This window comes from Penaeus monodon, chromosome 9 (genome assembly GCF_015228065.2).
Source record: "Penaeus monodon isolate SGIC_2016 chromosome 9, NSTDA_Pmon_1, whole genome shotgun sequence".
Lineage (NCBI taxonomy): Eukaryota > Metazoa > Arthropoda > Malacostraca > Decapoda > Penaeidae > Penaeus > Penaeus monodon.
In genome coordinates, this window is record NC_051394.1 from 6,608,053 (window position 1) to 6,626,916 (window position 18,864).

General features: G+C 35.5%; 2 protein-coding genes across 2 annotated transcripts in view; one reads left to right on the forward strand and one right to left on the reverse strand.

Moving 5' to 3' along the window:
• LOC119576828 (transcription and mRNA export factor ENY2-like) overlaps positions 1 to 4,906 on the forward strand; it is a 7,016-nt gene extending 2,110 nt beyond the window's left edge. Inside the window, exons 2-3 of the mRNA XM_037924476.1 lie at positions 2,802 to 2,889; positions 3,708 to 4,906. Coding sequence (XP_037780404.1) covers positions 2,802 to 2,889; positions 3,708 to 3,781 — 162 coding nt within the window. The 3' untranslated portion in view covers positions 3,782 to 4,906. The remainder of the gene's footprint in view (positions 1 to 2,801; positions 2,890 to 3,707) is intronic.
• An 8,014-nt stretch (positions 4,907 to 12,920) lies between these two features.
• Positions 12,921 to 18,864, reverse strand: part of LOC119576829 — a gene marked incomplete in the record, with an annotated part of 14,993 nt that continues 9,049 nt past the window's right edge. The window contains 3 exon segments of the mRNA XM_037924477.1: positions 12,921 to 14,628; positions 14,780 to 14,942; positions 15,135 to 15,311. Of these exon segments, the coding sequence (XP_037780405.1) occupies positions 13,864 to 14,628; positions 14,780 to 14,942; positions 15,135 to 15,311 (1,105 nt within the window).

The following is an 18,864-nucleotide window of genomic DNA, read 5'->3' on the forward strand; positions in this document are numbered from 1 at the left end:
AAATTCCTTCCAAATTTTACTCCAACTCCACAGCCCTGGTTTCAAATAACCACCATGTACAATGCAAATAATGTATGGATACAACATAGTGAAGGAATCAAAGAAATTTGTCTCTGTACCTCCATGGAAGATGCAAAATTACATTTGTTTGAGACAGAAGTAAGTGTGTGAAAAGTAATATTCATCTTAGAACTTACATTGATCGTTTATTTGATGACAGATTTCCATAAAGTTCTAGAATATTGTGGGATTTTTTTTTTTTATCTATGATGATATCTGTAAAAAGATTTGTATTCATCATATAGTTGGATGTGGTCTGAACAAATTTCATGTTCATTTTTTTTTTTTGCAAACCTACAGTGTGTGTTGTGAATGTGAAGGGAAACATGTAATATAAGATAAAAATGTAAACTATAATTTTGTAATGATCTGCTCACTCACCTGGTGTATGTGTGTGCAAAGCAATTGTAGTTGCCTTTGGCCTTAATTTCAACAAACATTCTCCTGATATTTTCTGACACTAAACAACATAAAACAGTCCTTACTTATGAATAGCCTGTTATTTCGGAGTTTTCACAGATTAATTTTTATAAGTGTATTGAATGCCCAGAAATTGTTTCCCAATAAATGGATCTTTTCGAGAAAATGCACATCAGTTTAAAGAAATGCCTTGGTTGATTTTTTACCAGTGATGGATGAATGTTAAAGCAAGTATTATTTCAATATCAAGCAACATTTTAGCCGAGTCACAGCAGGAGCCCCAGTGCCCTACCAAACATTTCAGGGTGTATATTGAGTCAGCTGCTTGAGGGGAAAATCAGAAGCAAAGGAAACATAGAATAGAATTTCCCTGCCCTCTGTGCTCTGTGACAGTGTTTTAGGCAATAAGGCTAAAAAGGTACCTACTTTTGAGAAGCTATTTCTCCTCAACAGATGCATCCAGGCAAAACAGACTCAAAGCTTTTAGGTATGCACAGCAAATCTTTACAGTATAGACACAGTCACCAGAGACTAAGTCCCAAATAATACCTCACGAAATCTGTTCAACAGTGTTAGTTATTGTGACTGGGCATGCCTAAGGGAAGGGCTGTTAACATCCACAGGAAACATTATCTCCACCTTGGTATGCACAGCAATATAGAGCTGAAACTGAAGAGCACCGAGTGGACTTGGGCTCTGAGCAGTGCTTTCCATGATCTTTTTCCTTTATTTGTGGCATTACTGTCCCTGTCTGCAGGTTATTTCTTGTAAAGATGGCTGCAATGTTTTGTCCTCTTATAAGAATATCACCTACCATAAAGATTAACTGTGTGTACAAGTTAGAGCAGATGTCATCCCCGCATGAGGGGTGGTCTACCATAAAGTGATAAGACATCCCTGTGTGAGTTTGGTAATTTTCAGTTCGTGCAGGAAATGTCGTGGATGACGTGTTTTAGATTTCATGTTTATTGATTTCCTACACTGTTTACCATGAAAGTTTGATTGTCATACATTATAACTGTACTGTTTTAATTTGTAGAGATGGAACATTAATGGTTTCACTGATGGGATTTAGATATATTTTAACATGCAAAGTTGGAGTGAGATAGAACAGTTTGACTGGCTAGTTGAAATGTAATTTTATATGGGACCTGTTACTTATTATGTAGACTATCATCTTTAATTGCAATTTGTAACTGGAGTGTTAAACAAAGAGTGTTTTAGAATTAGCAGACTTTTTAATCTCATGCATTATTAACCCTTTCCCGACGGGTAGTATTCATAGTGGCCCGGGCCCTGCTGCTGGGGGTTTATATCTAGCATGCGCGACCGCTCATGCCAAATACCAGCATCCCTTGCCGTTTCTTTCGTAATACTATGAGCATATGTTGTATTTTCAGTTATCATTATTTTCTAAAGTCTCTATTTGCCATATTTCCTGATAAATCAAGACTGAAGGATATTTTTGTTGTTATATAGACTCCATAGTTGATCATTATTCACTCTATAATCTGAATAAAATAAGCAGTGTGTGGTATCATGGAGTTGAAATCGTAGATTTGTTGTATTATTATTATTATTATTATTTATTTATTTATTATTTTTTATTTTTTATTTATTTTTTTTGTAAAAATGGAGTTAAAAACGACTTAATCACATTTTCAGTGGCAGAAAAATAATATTTTGCCATGATTGTAACAAAAAAAAACTCATGGCATGTCCATACATATACACCATGGCATGTACGTACATGCCCCCGGCAGATAGTCCAGCCATGCCATGGCATGTATATACATGACACCCGTTGGCAAAGGGTTAATCATGTGGGTATTGATATTTAGTAACATTAATTAAATTTAGTCAGTTTTAAGTTGCTTATGTGTCCTAGACAGGCAGTATTTAATTGTCTTGTGATTGGGCAGAAGAACTGCCCACTGATACCAATGAACTTTGTTTCAGTGGACTGATTAGCATCTCTATTGTCTGGACAAGAGTATGTTGCTCTGGGGGAACATCAGTATAACTCCTGAATAAAAATTTCAATATTTCAGGGCTCATAAATATTAGGGTGATTTTCACAGGCACAATACACTTTTCTTTGCCCCATTTTATATAATAGAAGTATCATGTAACTTGAAATACCTGCCCTACCCTCACTCTCTTTTACAGTTTTGCAGTATGAGTAATTAGGTAGGAACTAACATATTTAAAATTATTAATATAAGTTTATATTACAGATAATATGTATAGTTTATATTATGTAATACAAGTATTATATATAAGTTTGTGTTACCAGTGTAACATCACTGCTGTGTTTCCAGGAACATGCCAAGGATATTGTGCGAGAACGAGGGCTGCAGCAAGTAACTGTAGATGACTTAGTAAAGGAGATCACTCCACAGGGAAGAGGTATGTTGAATGTTTTTAAATTTCCTGGAATCTGGTATAAAATGATAATTATCTAATTTCAGTGTTAAATCTCATTTAATAAATCCCAATCTGTATTGAGCAAATTGTTGAACTGCCTTGTTAATGAAGTAAAGTTTACTGACAGAGTAAGGAAGTACTACTGGTACCTCTAGGTGTATTTCAGATGTATTGATTTTTTTCCATCATGGCAGCCAGTTTTACCACAGTGCCCTTTCCTTAGGCTGTTTTCAAAAAATTATTTTTCAGGACAGCACCATGCTTTCATAGTCTACCATTGGAATCAGTTACTACTTTTACTAGAGTTAGTCCTTCATGACAAAATGCCATTTATAATCAATGAGGATGATAAGATGACGAAAACAACAACACACATTGTGTCCTTCTTGGTGGACAGTGGAAAAAATTGTGCATCTAAAAAAGGTCCTCCACTTAAAAATTATTTATATCAAGAAGGAATGGTTACTAAAACTTCTAGTAAAATAGCACCAAAACTACCAGTAGTAGTACTTCGAATGGTATTATTCTCTGAATACATGACAAAAAAAGTGCTGTTATAATAAGACCAATGCTACTCTACAGACTTGTTGGGATTTCTTTGACCAAGTGCAGCTAGTAGTTTTAGATGACATTTTGTAACAGCTACAGTAATAATCATTTTTCTGTATATGAATTTTGTAGTGGAATACAATTTTCAAGTCAAGAAGTATTGGCAGTACTTTTGAGTTCTAGTCACTGGTGCATGTGGTATCACTTGTAAGGGTATATATAATTTTTTTTTTTTTCTTTCTTATTTGCAGATTTGGTTCCTGACACAGTGAAGCGGGAACTTCTAGCAGAAATAAAGAAATTCCTTGCAGCACAATCTCTATAACTATTTTTTGTGATTTAGTTAGTGAAGTTAAATCTACAGAAAAACTGTATTTGCAAATTGATCTGTTGCAAGAAACATTAGATTAGCATTTGTTTGCATTGTGTTATTTTCAAGTGAAACAATATATATTGCGAGGTTTGACATTTTGTCATGTAACACATAATTATCCAAACATATAGCATAATTTTTCATAGATGTGTAATTTTTAATGAAAATAAAATTGTATTACTAAGTTACAATATACATTTTGTTAGGATATGTTTCACAAATTTCTGCAAGATGTAGGAGCAGTAAAACAACAGAGGGTATTTTTTTTTTCCTTTTCTTTTTAATGGATAAATTAAGTGGTATTAGTGTACTAGAGTTACGGATCAAAAAAACCATCAGCCGTAACATTTATTTATTGGAGAAAAGTTTCGACCTGCAATAGTCAATAAAATATAACAAAGGAACTTTTAATGGATATTATTCCAAGTATTATATGGAACTTAACATCAAATAAAATAAATATACAATTATAGTAAGTTGACGTAAAATGAGCATAGCCACATGACTATATAAATCACTAGAAACTGAAAGTTAAGCACAGTAAACATTTCCACATTGCAATAATAAGCCAACATAACATTTGCCTTTATAAAATCTTGATATTCAAAGATCATAGAAATTTATCACACAAAATATGGGTTGTACATAATATGCCAAAATAGAACATTAGCCTAATCTACAGAAACCTTGCATCCTAAATAATATCACAATTGATAAGTTCCTTGATCACATTATTGCATTTAGAATTTCAAACACTCAGAAAACAAACCAAAATACTGCTTGGAATGGTAATGAAAGCACTGAACTCGAGATTCATAATTGCTCCTAACAACACTGTTAATAACATGTATTACTTTTTAAAAATTACACTCACTTCAATGGCTCCACTGCCTTTGATCCTTGATCCTAATAGTCCAGTACATGTCATATCACCACTGGTACACTGGCCCTGTAAGCTGAATGTATACAATATTCTAGGAGGGCACAACATAAACACTTGACGATGTAAATTACATTGCTCTTATTTTATGAATTATGTCAAAATTAGATTTCCAAATTAAATACTTGATAATCCAATCTTGAATATACATACCAAAAAATGCTTGTATCTCACTGCAACTGCACAATATCTTGAATGTTATTTTCTGAACTACTGAAATACTAATTTTCCTGCCTGCTCACAGAGGACCCTCTCATAAACAAAAGACATTTGATATGCATATCATAGAGAAACTAAATACAATTGCATGTTCCTGAAAATATCTCATATAATACAATGTTTATATTCATGATAAATAATACGAAATATGTTAATGATACATTCCCCCCCACAAATAAACCATTTGCTCTCTCTGAAAGATAATTCCTAAGTATATTGGTGATCCATCAATACTAATTACCATTGATTCACATTAGATGCAAGTCACACATTTGCTCCTCAATTGGTAATATCCTACCAATCTATGTACAGACCTACATATCTTATTCTGTCTGCTTCACCATTATTATCCTTCCCTTCCCTTATTATTTTCTATCTTAAATCAACATCAAGTACTCTTCCATCACAACCTGGATTTGCCCTTATTACCTGTGCCAGTTTCAAGGCTCCTTTTACAGAATGACTGTCTTGTACTAAAACTATCCCCAACTCTTACATTCCTCCTTGTTGCGTGTCATTCTTGTCTAATCAACATTGTTGGAAAGTAGTCACATTGCTGTTTTTACCATTATAAATCTACAATCTTCTGAATAAATACTAATCTCCCTTTGTGATTTCCACTTATCTCATATAATACATTTTACACTTACTACTAGATCTACCAAGCAATAGATCATTTGAGCACAGATAGGTACCTAATTCCAAGCTGAAACCAAGCTTCAATCCAATTAGTCTTTCATTCATCAAATTGGCAACACTGTATAAGGCAGTTTTTAATTCTCCAAAAGGTTGAATAGAATCTCCAACTGTAATACACAGATTTAATTAGAGATTCACTTACTCCATTGTACTACAGTGCATCACTTGGGCAATTGAAATTCCATTTTATACCCTCATTACCAGTGATTTTTTCAATCTCTTCGCCAGCTGAAGCCAGCCAAGTTCCCTTGTCAGAATACATAATTCAAGGTGCACCCCTGTTGAGAAAATCTTCTGCACTATATCTATCTGCTAAGTCTAAATGACCTGCTCTGGTTATTAGGTAATTAAATATTACACCAAATACCTCAAGTTCTCCTCTTCAATGTAGCTTTTATCGTAAAAGGTCCGAACAAATCCACTGATGTGTGTTAGAATGGCAGAGCAGGCTTCATTCTCTCTGTCTTAACCCATTTCTGATGGGTAGTATTCACTGCCGGGGGCTTATATCGTCGCCCGATCATGTGCGACCACTCATGCCAAATACCAGCATCCCATGCCGTTTCTTCATAATACTACGAAGATATGTTGTATTTTAAGTTTTCATTATTTTCTAAAGTCTCTACTTGCCATACTTCCTGATAAATTGAGACTGAAGGGTGCTTTTGTTGTTATATAGACTCCATATATATTCGGTCTATAGTCTGAATAAAATAAGCAGTGTGTGGCATCGTGGAGTTGAATTTTTTTTTTTTTTTTTTTTTTTTTTTTTTTTTCATGGTAAAAATGAGAAAGTGTTAAAACCGACTTAATCACACTTTCAGTGGCAGAAAAATAATCTTTTGCCATGATTGTAACAAAAAAAACTCCATGCATGTTCATAGATACACCATGGCATGTGCGTACATGCCCCCGGCAGATGGTCCCGCCATGCCATGGCATGTGCGTACATGCCACCCGTCGGCAATGGGTTAACTTGACCCATACACTGATTCTCTACCTGTTTTGTTAACTTTTTGCATATCATACATTTATCTTCAATTCTCTTGATTATCTTTCTGGCACCTAGAACCCAGCGTTTTCTTTATAACTTTGTCAAAGTAGTCTCAATGCCTGCATGATCCACATTGCATAAATACATCACATATAATTTAGTTACTGTATGATGTGATGGTATCAAAATAAAGTTGTCTTGGTTCCAATTTTCTTTTAACCACTTGGAAATCCTCTGCCCAACTACAGTTACTCCATTTTCAAATGAAGGACTCAATCTTCTAAATCTAATTTTCCCAATCAGTAAATATTTTTTGCATCTCTTTCACCCCCATTAACTCTACTTCCACTATGTCTTTAATTGTGGGTTCTTCTCTTGAAAGGTTTGCATCTGAATGCAGCTTTTATTCTGCATGTGACTTTCAGTAATTTAGAATAGCTATTAAATCTATCAACATTAATGAAATCTAAATTTGTAATGTCTCTACTTCTTTTCACCATAGACATGGCAATGCCAATCTGATTTGTTAGTTGGTCCTCACATTGTTGTTTGATGGACCATTCTTTAACTGGCAAAGGTAAAAAGTTGGGATCATTTTGCCAGACTGAATCCATTCCAGTTTTCTTTGGGGTACATGGTCTAATAGTTAAATCTGTAATATTCTGATTTGTATCAATCCACCACCATTCTCTTGGATCTGTTTTCATCTGAATTTCTGCTATTCAAAAAGCAACAAAAGTGTGAAACCCATGAGATTCCCTTTGAATCTATGACCTTACAATTGAGGAGTCAACAGTATGAAATACTGACTCAAACTCCCAATTAAATTCCTTTACTATAGTCTCTCTCAATCTGGCTGACGTAAGTGCACCACACAATTCCAAACAAAGAATAGATAACTGTCTTATATGAGCAATCTTATTTTTGGCAATAATCAGAGTTGACAGAAATTTACTCTCATCAACTTGCCACCTTACATAAGAACATGCTCCACAAGCATGTATGCTACTATCAGAGAAAATTATGAGGATTGGCTTACCAACTGCAGTAACGGGTTTTAGGGGTCTTTGAAACCTGAATTCCTCCTATCCATATAGACCCATTAAGAGAAATTTCCATTCATTTACCATGGAAGTGTCAAGTGGATCGTCCCATTTTAATATTCTTACCCATTATAACCATAGATCTCATCAATATCTTCTTAACTCTTACTACAACTGGCACTGCAAACACTAATGGATCATAGAATGAAGCAACTTGACTCGATATCATTCTGTGAGTCACAATTTCAGGAAACTTGGCTTTAATCTCACAAGTTGGTAAATTTGAACCACTCCAGATTCCTCTTACTTCTGGTGAAAAGTTAACTTTCACAGTGAAGAAAAAGTAGGCTTCTTTAGGATTCCACTTAAGACCCAGGATTTTTTCATTATGAAATTTCATTATATTTAGGTCATAACTATCATAATATCCACTCATTATCCAATGTTTCACATGAAAATTTCCAAGTGAAAGAGTCTTTTCAGCATTTTGAATTAATCTTAAAGCTTTTTCTATGCTATTGGTAGAATATAGTTTGTCATCCACATATGTCATATGTGGATCTGCACCAAATTTTTCTTATGTACAGCTCAAAGCTAATATACCTATGGTACCACTTGTTCAAATCTCTCCACACAAACCTGTGAGTATGTTGGTCTAGAGTGCTAAGTTTCACAGTGTGATACATCTTTGATATATCACCAGTAATTGCTATCTTCTCCTGTCTAAATCTAAACAAAACTCAGAGTAATCCATTTAGGATATCTGGTCCCTTTGCCCAAAAAGCATTAAGTTTTTGTCCCATATATGATGCTGACGAACTGAATACATTGCACAAAGGTGATGAACAAGATTCTGGTTTTAAAAATTCATGATGTATATAGTAAACTGGACCTTTATAGTAACACATCCCTTTTATATTCAATTTTTTTGCTACCCCTCTATCAATCATGTCTTCGATTTGATTCTGATACTTCTTTGCATATTCAATATCCAGTCCCATCAATCTGTTTTCAGTTGTTTTCAAACCTAGCAACTGCTACTTTAAGATTATTCTTTAAATCACTAGTCTTTTATCCAGGGATAAGTTACTATCCAGTGTTTCTGTTCAGCACTATAAACTAATAATTTCTCAATTAGCACCAGTTCTCCTTCTTTTTTTAAGTTAATACAGTTGGAAGTTGGACAAGCCTGACACATACATTTGATACACTGCAGATTACAATGTACACCTGTTTCATCAAAGGCAAAAAATTGGTCCAGCTGTAGCTCATCAACAGGTTCAATACTTATTTCATTCAAACTTACAGAACTTGCTAATTTTTGGGTCCTTACAATTATATGATGATTAGCATTAATTGCAATAGTTGTCTCATCATGCCTACCACGGATGCCGAGACCAAATTGGTTCTCCAGTAGCTGTAGACCCCGTTTGTTTGTATAACACGGTGTAATAGTTCACATAATTTGAGCCCATGAGAACATCAATATCACTTTGGGGATGATCTATCTTAGAATTTGATAAATCTACAAACAGTTCAGAAACCTAGCGCAAGTCAACTTTCCTGATTTTGGCTGATATTTCCCTGATCCCAATGACATCAACATTCAAACTTCTTATCAGTCAGTGGGAACCGATATTCTTTACTGGCCTGAAGTTCAATTACATTACCAACTTTGATCAAAGATAAATTAATATTTCTACCCTTCAGCTATGTCTGATCCTGAAACCCACAAAACCGTGAAAGGTTCATTCCTGCTATACAAAATATTAATATTCAATAAAGTTGTAAAGTATTTCTCAAATTTTGCATAATGGAGTAAAGCCTCTGTCCATTCTGGATGCAAAAGTGGATGATGATTCCGGTTATATAGTCCTTGACCCTCAATTTCTACATCACATACTCTGCCCACTTTACAATGACAAGCAGTATGATAACCTCTTAAACACCTAAAGCATATGCCATTACTCTTTACCTTTTCAAATTTGTCCTTGCCACTAAGAGTCTTAAATTTGAAACAATCAATGTCATGGTTTGCAGAACTATGTATTCATCATCCTCCACTTTTGTTAACAGTTTTCAGGTTGGTGCATTTTATCTCAGATTTACAATGCATGACTCAAATTCCTTGTTTTTCACCTGTTGATCATTGTTCATTTTCTTTATCAAATTTAGTAGTTCTGACTTGGTGCTATTTTCTAATGCACCATGCACATTGTGCACCATGGATTTGTCAACACTACTGGTTCTAATGCTAGAGTTCATGTATTCTAACACCTTTCTCTCCATCTGCAGAAACTAATATTTCTGGAAATAACCCACAAGTGGTAGGTATGTCTTCTGCTATTATTATCCATTCTCTTTTCCGAATAGAAGGTAAAATCTTTTCAATATGACTGACATTCATTCATAAATTTACCTTTTTTAAATCCAACCAACACAGTTCTATCTGATTTACCATCTTAATAAACCCTTTGGTATCTCCATCTGAGATCTTCCTTAAGGATTTTAAATCACTTATTTCTAGGTCTACCACCTTCCTTGCACTCCCAAATTTATCATCCAGTCCCTGAAATATCTCATAACTGCCTGCACCTCCCCTTACTGCCTGAAGAGCTTCCCCATAGAGACACGTTTTCAGAGCATACGGGTCTGGTCCATACACTTTCCACTAGCTTTTTAAAATCTTTAAAACTTGGATCTCTTAGACTGCCATTAACCCTTTGCCGATGGGTGGCATGTTTAAGTCATTTTTAACTTTCTCATTTTTACTATGCAAAGAAATAAAAAAAATGCAACAAACTGTCGATTTCAACTCCATGATGCCACACACAGGTAGAGACTTTAGAAAATAATGAAGGTAGAGACTTTAGAAAATAATGAAAACTGAAAATACAACATATCCTTGTAGTTTTACGAAGAAACGGCATGGGATGCTGGTATCTGGCATGAGTGGTCGCGCATGCTAGGGCGACAATATAAGCCCCTGGCAGCGAGGCCCGGGCCACTATGAATACTACCCGTCGGGAAAGGGTTAAAAATGATGAACTGATAAATTTTGTGTGTGGTAACAATGTAGATGAAGAGCTAGAAAATGAGGCTCAGCAATGTATTTTGGATAATGGATGAATCAAGAATGAAATACAGGCATCAACTGGTAAACTTGATAGTGACCAGAACACTGCAGGTAGATTGAAAGTTAAAGTAAAGGCATTTGAACCACCTAACTTTAACTTCCAAACACTGAAAAGCATCTAACACCTCTTCATAACTACCTTTTAGTAAAGATACATCATTACCTTTATTCACTCCTTGGAATAAAGTCCCTTCCCTTGTGAATTTTCCTTTGGCACTGGACCTCTTCCTCTAAAATGTTGTGCTCCTCTTGCCAAGCCTTGGTGGAAGTTGAAGTCGAAATATCCTAGGAGTTAAGGGTCACAAAGCCATCAGCCGTAACATTCATTTGTTGGAGAAAAGTTTCCACCTGCAATAGTCAATGGATATCATTTTAATGGATATCATTTCAAATATAATATGGCATTTAACATCAAATAAAATAAATATACAATTATAGGAAGTTGTTGTAAAATGAGCATAGACACATGACTATATAAATTCTATATAAATCACTAGTAACTGAAAATTAATGGTTGGAAAACACAAAATATGGGTTGTACATAATCTGCCAAAATAGAACATTAGCCTAATCTACAGAAACCTTGCATCTTAAATAATATCATAAGTTCCTTGATCACAATATTTGCATTTAGAATTTCACAAATTTCAGAAAACAAACCAAAGTATTGCTTGGAATGGTAATGAAAGCATTGAACTCGAGATTCTTACTGTCTCCCAACAATACTGTTAATAACATGATTACTTAAATTATACTCACTTCCATGGCTCCACAGCCTTTGATCCTTGATCCTCGTACTCCAGTACACGTTATGTCACCACTGGTACATTGTATTATATTCCATTTAATACATTGTTTATATTCACGATAAATAATAATCATGCTAGATATAATTTGTCTGTAAAATGGCCTTAGGAAATTAGATTGAGCAGTTTCACAGATGAAGTTAATACTCAAAACTTTCTAGAAAAAAATGTTTTTGTAAAGCTTCACCAATTTTTTTTTTATAATGGGATTTACTGGTATATAAAAGAGGTCAATTTTAGATTCATAAAAAAAAAAAAAAATCTAGAGAAAAAGGTTCTGTTACACACGTGTTGATATGCAGTTCCTAGTTTATACTGAAATGAAATAACTGTTTTTACTATATAATCTTTATTATTATTACTACTTTTTACATTTACTCATTTATAAGATCAAATCACATTTTATTTTGTGTGGAGGTGAAAAATATTATGGTTTATATCACTGACCTATTTAGATATATTATATTTTCATGATGTACAAGGAAATTAGAAATTTGATTTATATCATTACCACTCTTCAATGAATCTACTCGTTCTAGTGAAGATTTTCTTCACAGTACTGTAAGAGGTTATAGTGTGAAATAAACCTTGAACCTCCAAATTTAATTTTGACTGCCCTTTATCTATGAAGATCTTGCCCATTGTAGGAACTCTGGTTTATGGACAGCCCAGTTCACAGGCTACTTGAAGAGCTGAAAACCCCTTTGAGGTCTTATTATATATGTACAGGCAATGATATGACAAAGCAATATCTATAATGAGAAAAAATGGATAAGAGATAATAAGAATCACCCACAAACAATGTGTACACAAGTTCTCACTCTCTCTTTATTTTACTAAGCATTATGATTTTGAAGTGCAAATTTCAGTCTCACACAAAACACACACACACTCACACACACACACACACACACACACTTACTCACTCACTCACTCACTCACTCACTCACTCACTCACTCACTCACTCACTCACCACACACACACACACACACACACACACACACACACACACACACACACACACACACTCACTCACTCACAAATCATTATTGCAAGTTTTCTGAGAACTGGAATATGATATTGATTACCAATCAATATAATATCTAACAAAAGCTTAATTCCTTAAGAAGCATTACAAATTTCAAACAAAGGTGGGTAGTGGCTTTTTTGTGTTTGTTAAAGGGACAAATTTATAAAAAAATAATAATAATAAATAAATAAAAATAAAAAGAAAGGGGACATAAAAAAAAATCTTCTGGTTTACAAGGCTTATCTTATCATAAGAGTACATATTCTTTGTTTAAAGTAAGGTTCTAAATTTGATCATAAAACTAATGAACAAAAATCATCTCTTCAACATATTGAAGGAATAAGCTGCAAACATCTGACAAACTGAATTAACTGAAAGTTCTCTTCTTGGCTTATGTAAGGATATTCTTTAAAAACAAATGTACAAAACCAAAATATATAGCAAAGCAGCTTCTATTTTCATGGTATGAAATCTTGGCAATTTAAGCAAATATTAACAAATGTAATTTTGAGATTTTTTATCTACTATGGCAGGTAATGACTGCAAAATTAAATTGATATTCTCCAAATATATTAAGGAGTATATCTAAAATTTAGTCCTTCACCAAACTCAAAGTGTACAAGATTTTCTACTAAACACAACATTAATTATCTGAAAAACTCAAATTTCACTGAGGACAATAATGTAAGCTAATGAATTCTGAAAATAAAATAAATAAATCTGAAATAAGCTTTCCATCAAAATGGAATCCCTTAGTTGTATATTAACCCAATGCCGCTGGACTTGGCATGTACATACATACCATGGAGGGGGAGCGAGAGAGAGAGAGAGAGAGAGAGAGAGAGAGAGAGAGAGAGAGAGAGAGAGAGAGAGAGAGAGAGAGAGAGAGAGAGAGAGAGAGAGAGAGAGAGAGAGAGAGAGAGAGAGAGAAAATGAGCACAGCATTTTCCCTAAGGCATTGGGTTAAATCAATATGAATTAGCAAAGTATGGAACATTACATGTCAAACTTTCTGGAAATTAATAAAGTCACCTGATTTTTACCACTCTATTCATAACTTGTACTTTATCATATAATGTGTATATCATGAAGACTAGTTCACTTAGAAAATTCCTTTCCTATATTCTTTTACAAAGTATCGGATCTTCTTTCATTGAATCATTAATTCACGGTGAGATCTCAATGATTGGATACAGGTCAGCATGCTTTTCACTTTTAAAAAAAGGAGGCAGGAGTCGTGATTTAGGCTTTGGAGTGGAGGAGGTATGGCCTTGAGTGCGACTACCATTTTGGCAATGGAGATCTGGCAGAAGAGAATCATCTGGCAGGGTTAAGACAGCATCTGGCTGCAGAGTCCCTGGTGGTAGGTAGTGACTGGGTTCAGGCCGACTCCGTGGTACAGTTATGGAGTTGATATCCTCCATACCATTTCTTATTATCAGTCCATCTTTCTCACTTGGAAACATTGCATTGAATTTCAAGCGAGAATTCTCAACAAGTTGTGAAAGGAATGTGATAAACTGTCCCTCACTCACATGACTTTTCATCATATTCATCACATGCAAATCCCCGTAACCAAAGATGCGGTGCACTTTTCTTTTAATTTTCCTAATGCTTTTGGATGTTGTGAATGTAAACAGAAAAACTCTATTGAAAGGAGGCAATACAATAAGCAATAACACAACCAAAGAAACTACTGCAATCACCATTAGAAATGCCAGCAGTACCCAAAGTACTACAAACACTTTCTCATAGAGTTCCATAAGCAGCAAGTGGCAATGCAGTACATCAACTCTTGCATTGTTGATTAAATTGTATTCATCTATAGAGCAGAACACAAATGGTGGAAACACCTGGTACAAATTATCAGAGAAATTCCTTGGATTTCGATGGAATGGATAAGACTTGTATATTAATCCAATAAAGTTTTCCTGGAAAGACAAAAAGATATATATGTTTAGTGTTAGATATGAGCATTCTGTAATTTTTTCTTGCAATGAATAAACAAATACAAGCAAAATATCATTCTATTCCATCCTTCCATGAACTAAGAATAAGATTTTGAAAGAGAATCTTCCTTACCTGCATGAAGAAATCAAGGTAGATGAAAGAACCAACATCTATGACTACTGCAATAACGTGACACATCACAAGTCTAGTATAGAGTGAGCCATGCACCGAGAAATGGTTTTCAAAGTAAGTCACCATCTTGCTTACACCATTTTCAAAAGCAGAGTCATCATATCTGTAAAATAAATGAATAAACAGAGAGAGAGAGAGAGAGAGAGAGAGAGAGAGAGAGAGAGAGAGAGAGAGAGAGTGAGAGAGAGAGAGAGAGAGCAGGAGGAGGGAGAATCTAAGATATTCCACAGAGTAACACAAGCACTAACCCAGTTGTTTATACAAAGTAACAAGAGAAAGAGAAAAATATGCTAACCTTTTCTCCATAGAAATGAGACTAGAGAGCAACTTCTTCAGAGGAGAGTGACTTGTCTTCTTCGCAACTATTCTTGGAAGGTAAAAAACACCAGCTAATACCAAGAAACTGAAGTGGATCCAACGGTAGAACATCAGGTATTGCCGTGGGCAGTCTTCTCCATCATACACGGTTTCTCTCGGCGGCTGTAAAGAAGTGCAGATTCCTTGGAACAATCATATACTATATATATATAAATATATACATATACATGTACTTATATATACATATACATACATACATACACACACACACACACTCACACACACACACACACACACACACACACACACACACACACACACACACACACACACACACACACACACACACACATATATATACATATATACACATATATATGTATGTATGCATAAATAAGTATGTGTGTATATGTCAACGGCCAGACTTATGGTAGTAGCGTAGAATGGTATTTTATTGGTAATCCTGACATAGTAAGACCCCTATACACCATAGAATTGGATTTTCTAATGGTTGTATGGTAGATGGAATGGTAGTTCAGGGGAACTCCACATTCCATTGAAGCTACAGAGTGTGATGTTTATCCTATGGTGTGGATAAGCCTTTATGGTTTTGCAGGGCACTATAGACACTTTGTCTCGGGGACATAGGGGTGATAATCTGTAGGCCTTGTAAACAAGGGCACCATTGTGCTCTGGGCTGGGTCAGGACAGTCAGGAGAGGCCAGGGCGCTGTCGTGGCACTTGTGCCACAGTTCAGTACTACCTGTCGTCGAACATGGACGTTCGCGAGGGTTTATCTTGGGTATATTACCGAAATTCCGGTTAAAATCGTACTGAATTCCGTGTGACCATACGAAGTAGACGAGACATGGGTCTACGCTCTTCGTATTCTCTAAGGGGAGAAATTGGACTCGTCAGGAGACGAGAGAACTCACTTGTATAAGTAAGTACACTATTAAATGTACGAAGTTATTTCATGTGTTTATAATAACCAATTTAGATAATACTGAAATAAGTGAAATATACAAAAAGGGAAGTCACACGTGAAATTGGACGTATTATTCTTATAACAAACACTGAGCCCGCTCCGGGGAGAGTGGATTAAAAATCTATTATCCAGTGCCCTGTACGCAGGAATATATTTGGGTTATATTCCACTTATTACCCACCTTACTCCAGGGAGTGTCTGGGGTGGTAAGAGAAGTATAACCTCAAATAGAGCACTAGGTAACAGTTATATATATATATATATATATATATATATATATATATATATATATATATATTTTATATATATATATATATATATATATATATATATATATATATATATATATATATATATATATATAATATATAATATATATATATACATACATCCTAAGGTGACAGTTTCTGCAGCCACGTCATCCTCAGGTACCGTGTCGGATATCGTCAGTCCAACTGCTATATATGGTCGTGGAACCAGATCATACACGTAAGGGCCAAGATAGTAAGAGAAAAAGAAAGACAGCAGAGAGGTGGGGATGTTAAGTTTTATATTTATTTATATAAATCTGCAGTTTTTAATGTAGCTTTTACTTTAATTTCCTCTGTTTTTCTTTTGTATTTTACTTTCACAAAGATAAAGAAGAAAAATAGGGGAGGGAGGCATCAGTAGTGATCTGCATGGACCTGGTTTGAACTACCGTCTCCGATAGACTCTTATGAGTATATAAGGATGGATTTACTTGAACCACTTGTCACCACATAGAAAAGAAACATATGTAAATTAAGAAATTGTACATTATGTACTAGTCACTCGTCACAACAAGCAAAATTGCGGGGAAAAGAGGTACAACATAGATCTCGATGCCTGCAACTACGACAGCAACAAACCCTATTAAAGTAAAGGTTTCTTTTGTTCTGCACGGATGAAAGAGTGTGTGTGCACAACAGTGAGCATGAATGAGAATGAAAATGAGGGTTACCTCATACTGAGAATGTATTACAAACATGAAGATTAACATTAAATATAAATTAGCAATTCTATTAATACAAAATTATTTCAACTACCATATTGAATTTAACGTTTAATGATATGCAACAGAATGTACGCACTTAATGAACAGTGACGTGAAAAAGTATCCGCAAGCTTTCTCGCAAGCAAATCTTCTTGGGTCAAAAATTCTGAAATGCTGAGGTAGTCACGTCTAGCTATGCATGTCAGACTTCATTGCCAAGAAGTCCCTATACCCAAAATGCCGTACAAAATGAAGTGAACTGAATGAGCCAGGAAAATCTATAAATAACCAGCTCTACTCCGCATCTGTGATGGGCGCTCGTGACATTCCCTACGGCTATCTAACTATCACAAATCACACGATCGCTTGGGATTTACCCAAAACATGCAAGAGGGTGAGAAGGGCGTGACTTATAAACGAATAATGATTCTAGCTTAAACCCTAGTCCTACACTGATGAACGGATGTAACTGCATGTCACATCAACTCAAAAGTTGCCGATCGAAAGAATGCCTTTGGTTTTACCTGTACATAGCATCGTAACGTGGGAGCGTAGATCTGTTAGGAGATATACACAACCACGGGTTATATCGGGCATCCCTGCGCACTATGATATGGGGAAGATCCTAAGCCTATACTCAAAATAATACATTTATATAATAATAGTATTAAAATCTCTGCTCTAGTGCTGATAAAACGTGTCACCAATGAGCAATGTAATGATGCTACGGTTATCTCCATGGCGTTACAACCAAATTACAGAAAAAACAAGCAGTCAATCTCATGGCCCTTCCACATTCCCAACCGACGAACGCAGTAAGTTGGTTGTAATTGAAACAATATCTCTAAAAACAAGAGAAATTAATTAAATACTTAATTAACGAAACAATATTTTGTGTTTGTTGGCAAACCATGATCACATAGTAGTGCGATCTAAGGTCAGAGGAATTGTGTGAGAACGCTGCCATTTCCTGTCACTTAGCCTTTTTACCAAACAAAACCAACATAAGAGTGACTGCATATACGGCTTAAGACATGTATGGGAGAAGAAGGAAGGAAAAAGAAATGAAGAACCCCAAAACATGTACTCACTTGGTTTTGAAGACATGGTCGTAACGTGAAACCTTGGTCTAGCGGATTTCAGAGACTATATCAGTGTTGCGAGTCAAAAGGATGCAACAACCACATCTGCCACCAGTTTTTGTAACAGAATGTTGGGTGAACAGCAATGATAGTTAACGTACGTATGATTCATAACACAATAAAAGGAACACATGAGACGCTATCTTAGGGCAAGAGCTGAGTGCCGGATGCTGGTGGAGACCTTATCATGGTGACTTTTGGGAGCGAATTGAGACTGGGTCATCCTCGGGCAAAGCATGGAGCATCCACTAGAAACGTGGCATGGGACATTAGCTCCAGGCAATGTGGGGGGAGCGAGGGGAGGTTACTGTTTCTGTCTGTTTAATGACCTGCCATGGTGTGTGTGATTGCTGTCCTCTTTGGTGTGTGTGTGTGTGTGTGTGTGTGTGTGTGTGTGTGTGTGTGTGTGTGTGTGTGTGTGTGTGTGTGTGTGTGTGTGTGTGTGTGTGTGTGTGGGGTGTGGTTGTGTTGGTGTGTGTGTGTGGTGTGTGTGTGTGGTGTGTGTGTGGTGTGGTGGTGGGTGGGGGGGGGGGTGGGTGGGGGTGTGTGTGGTGTTTGGGGG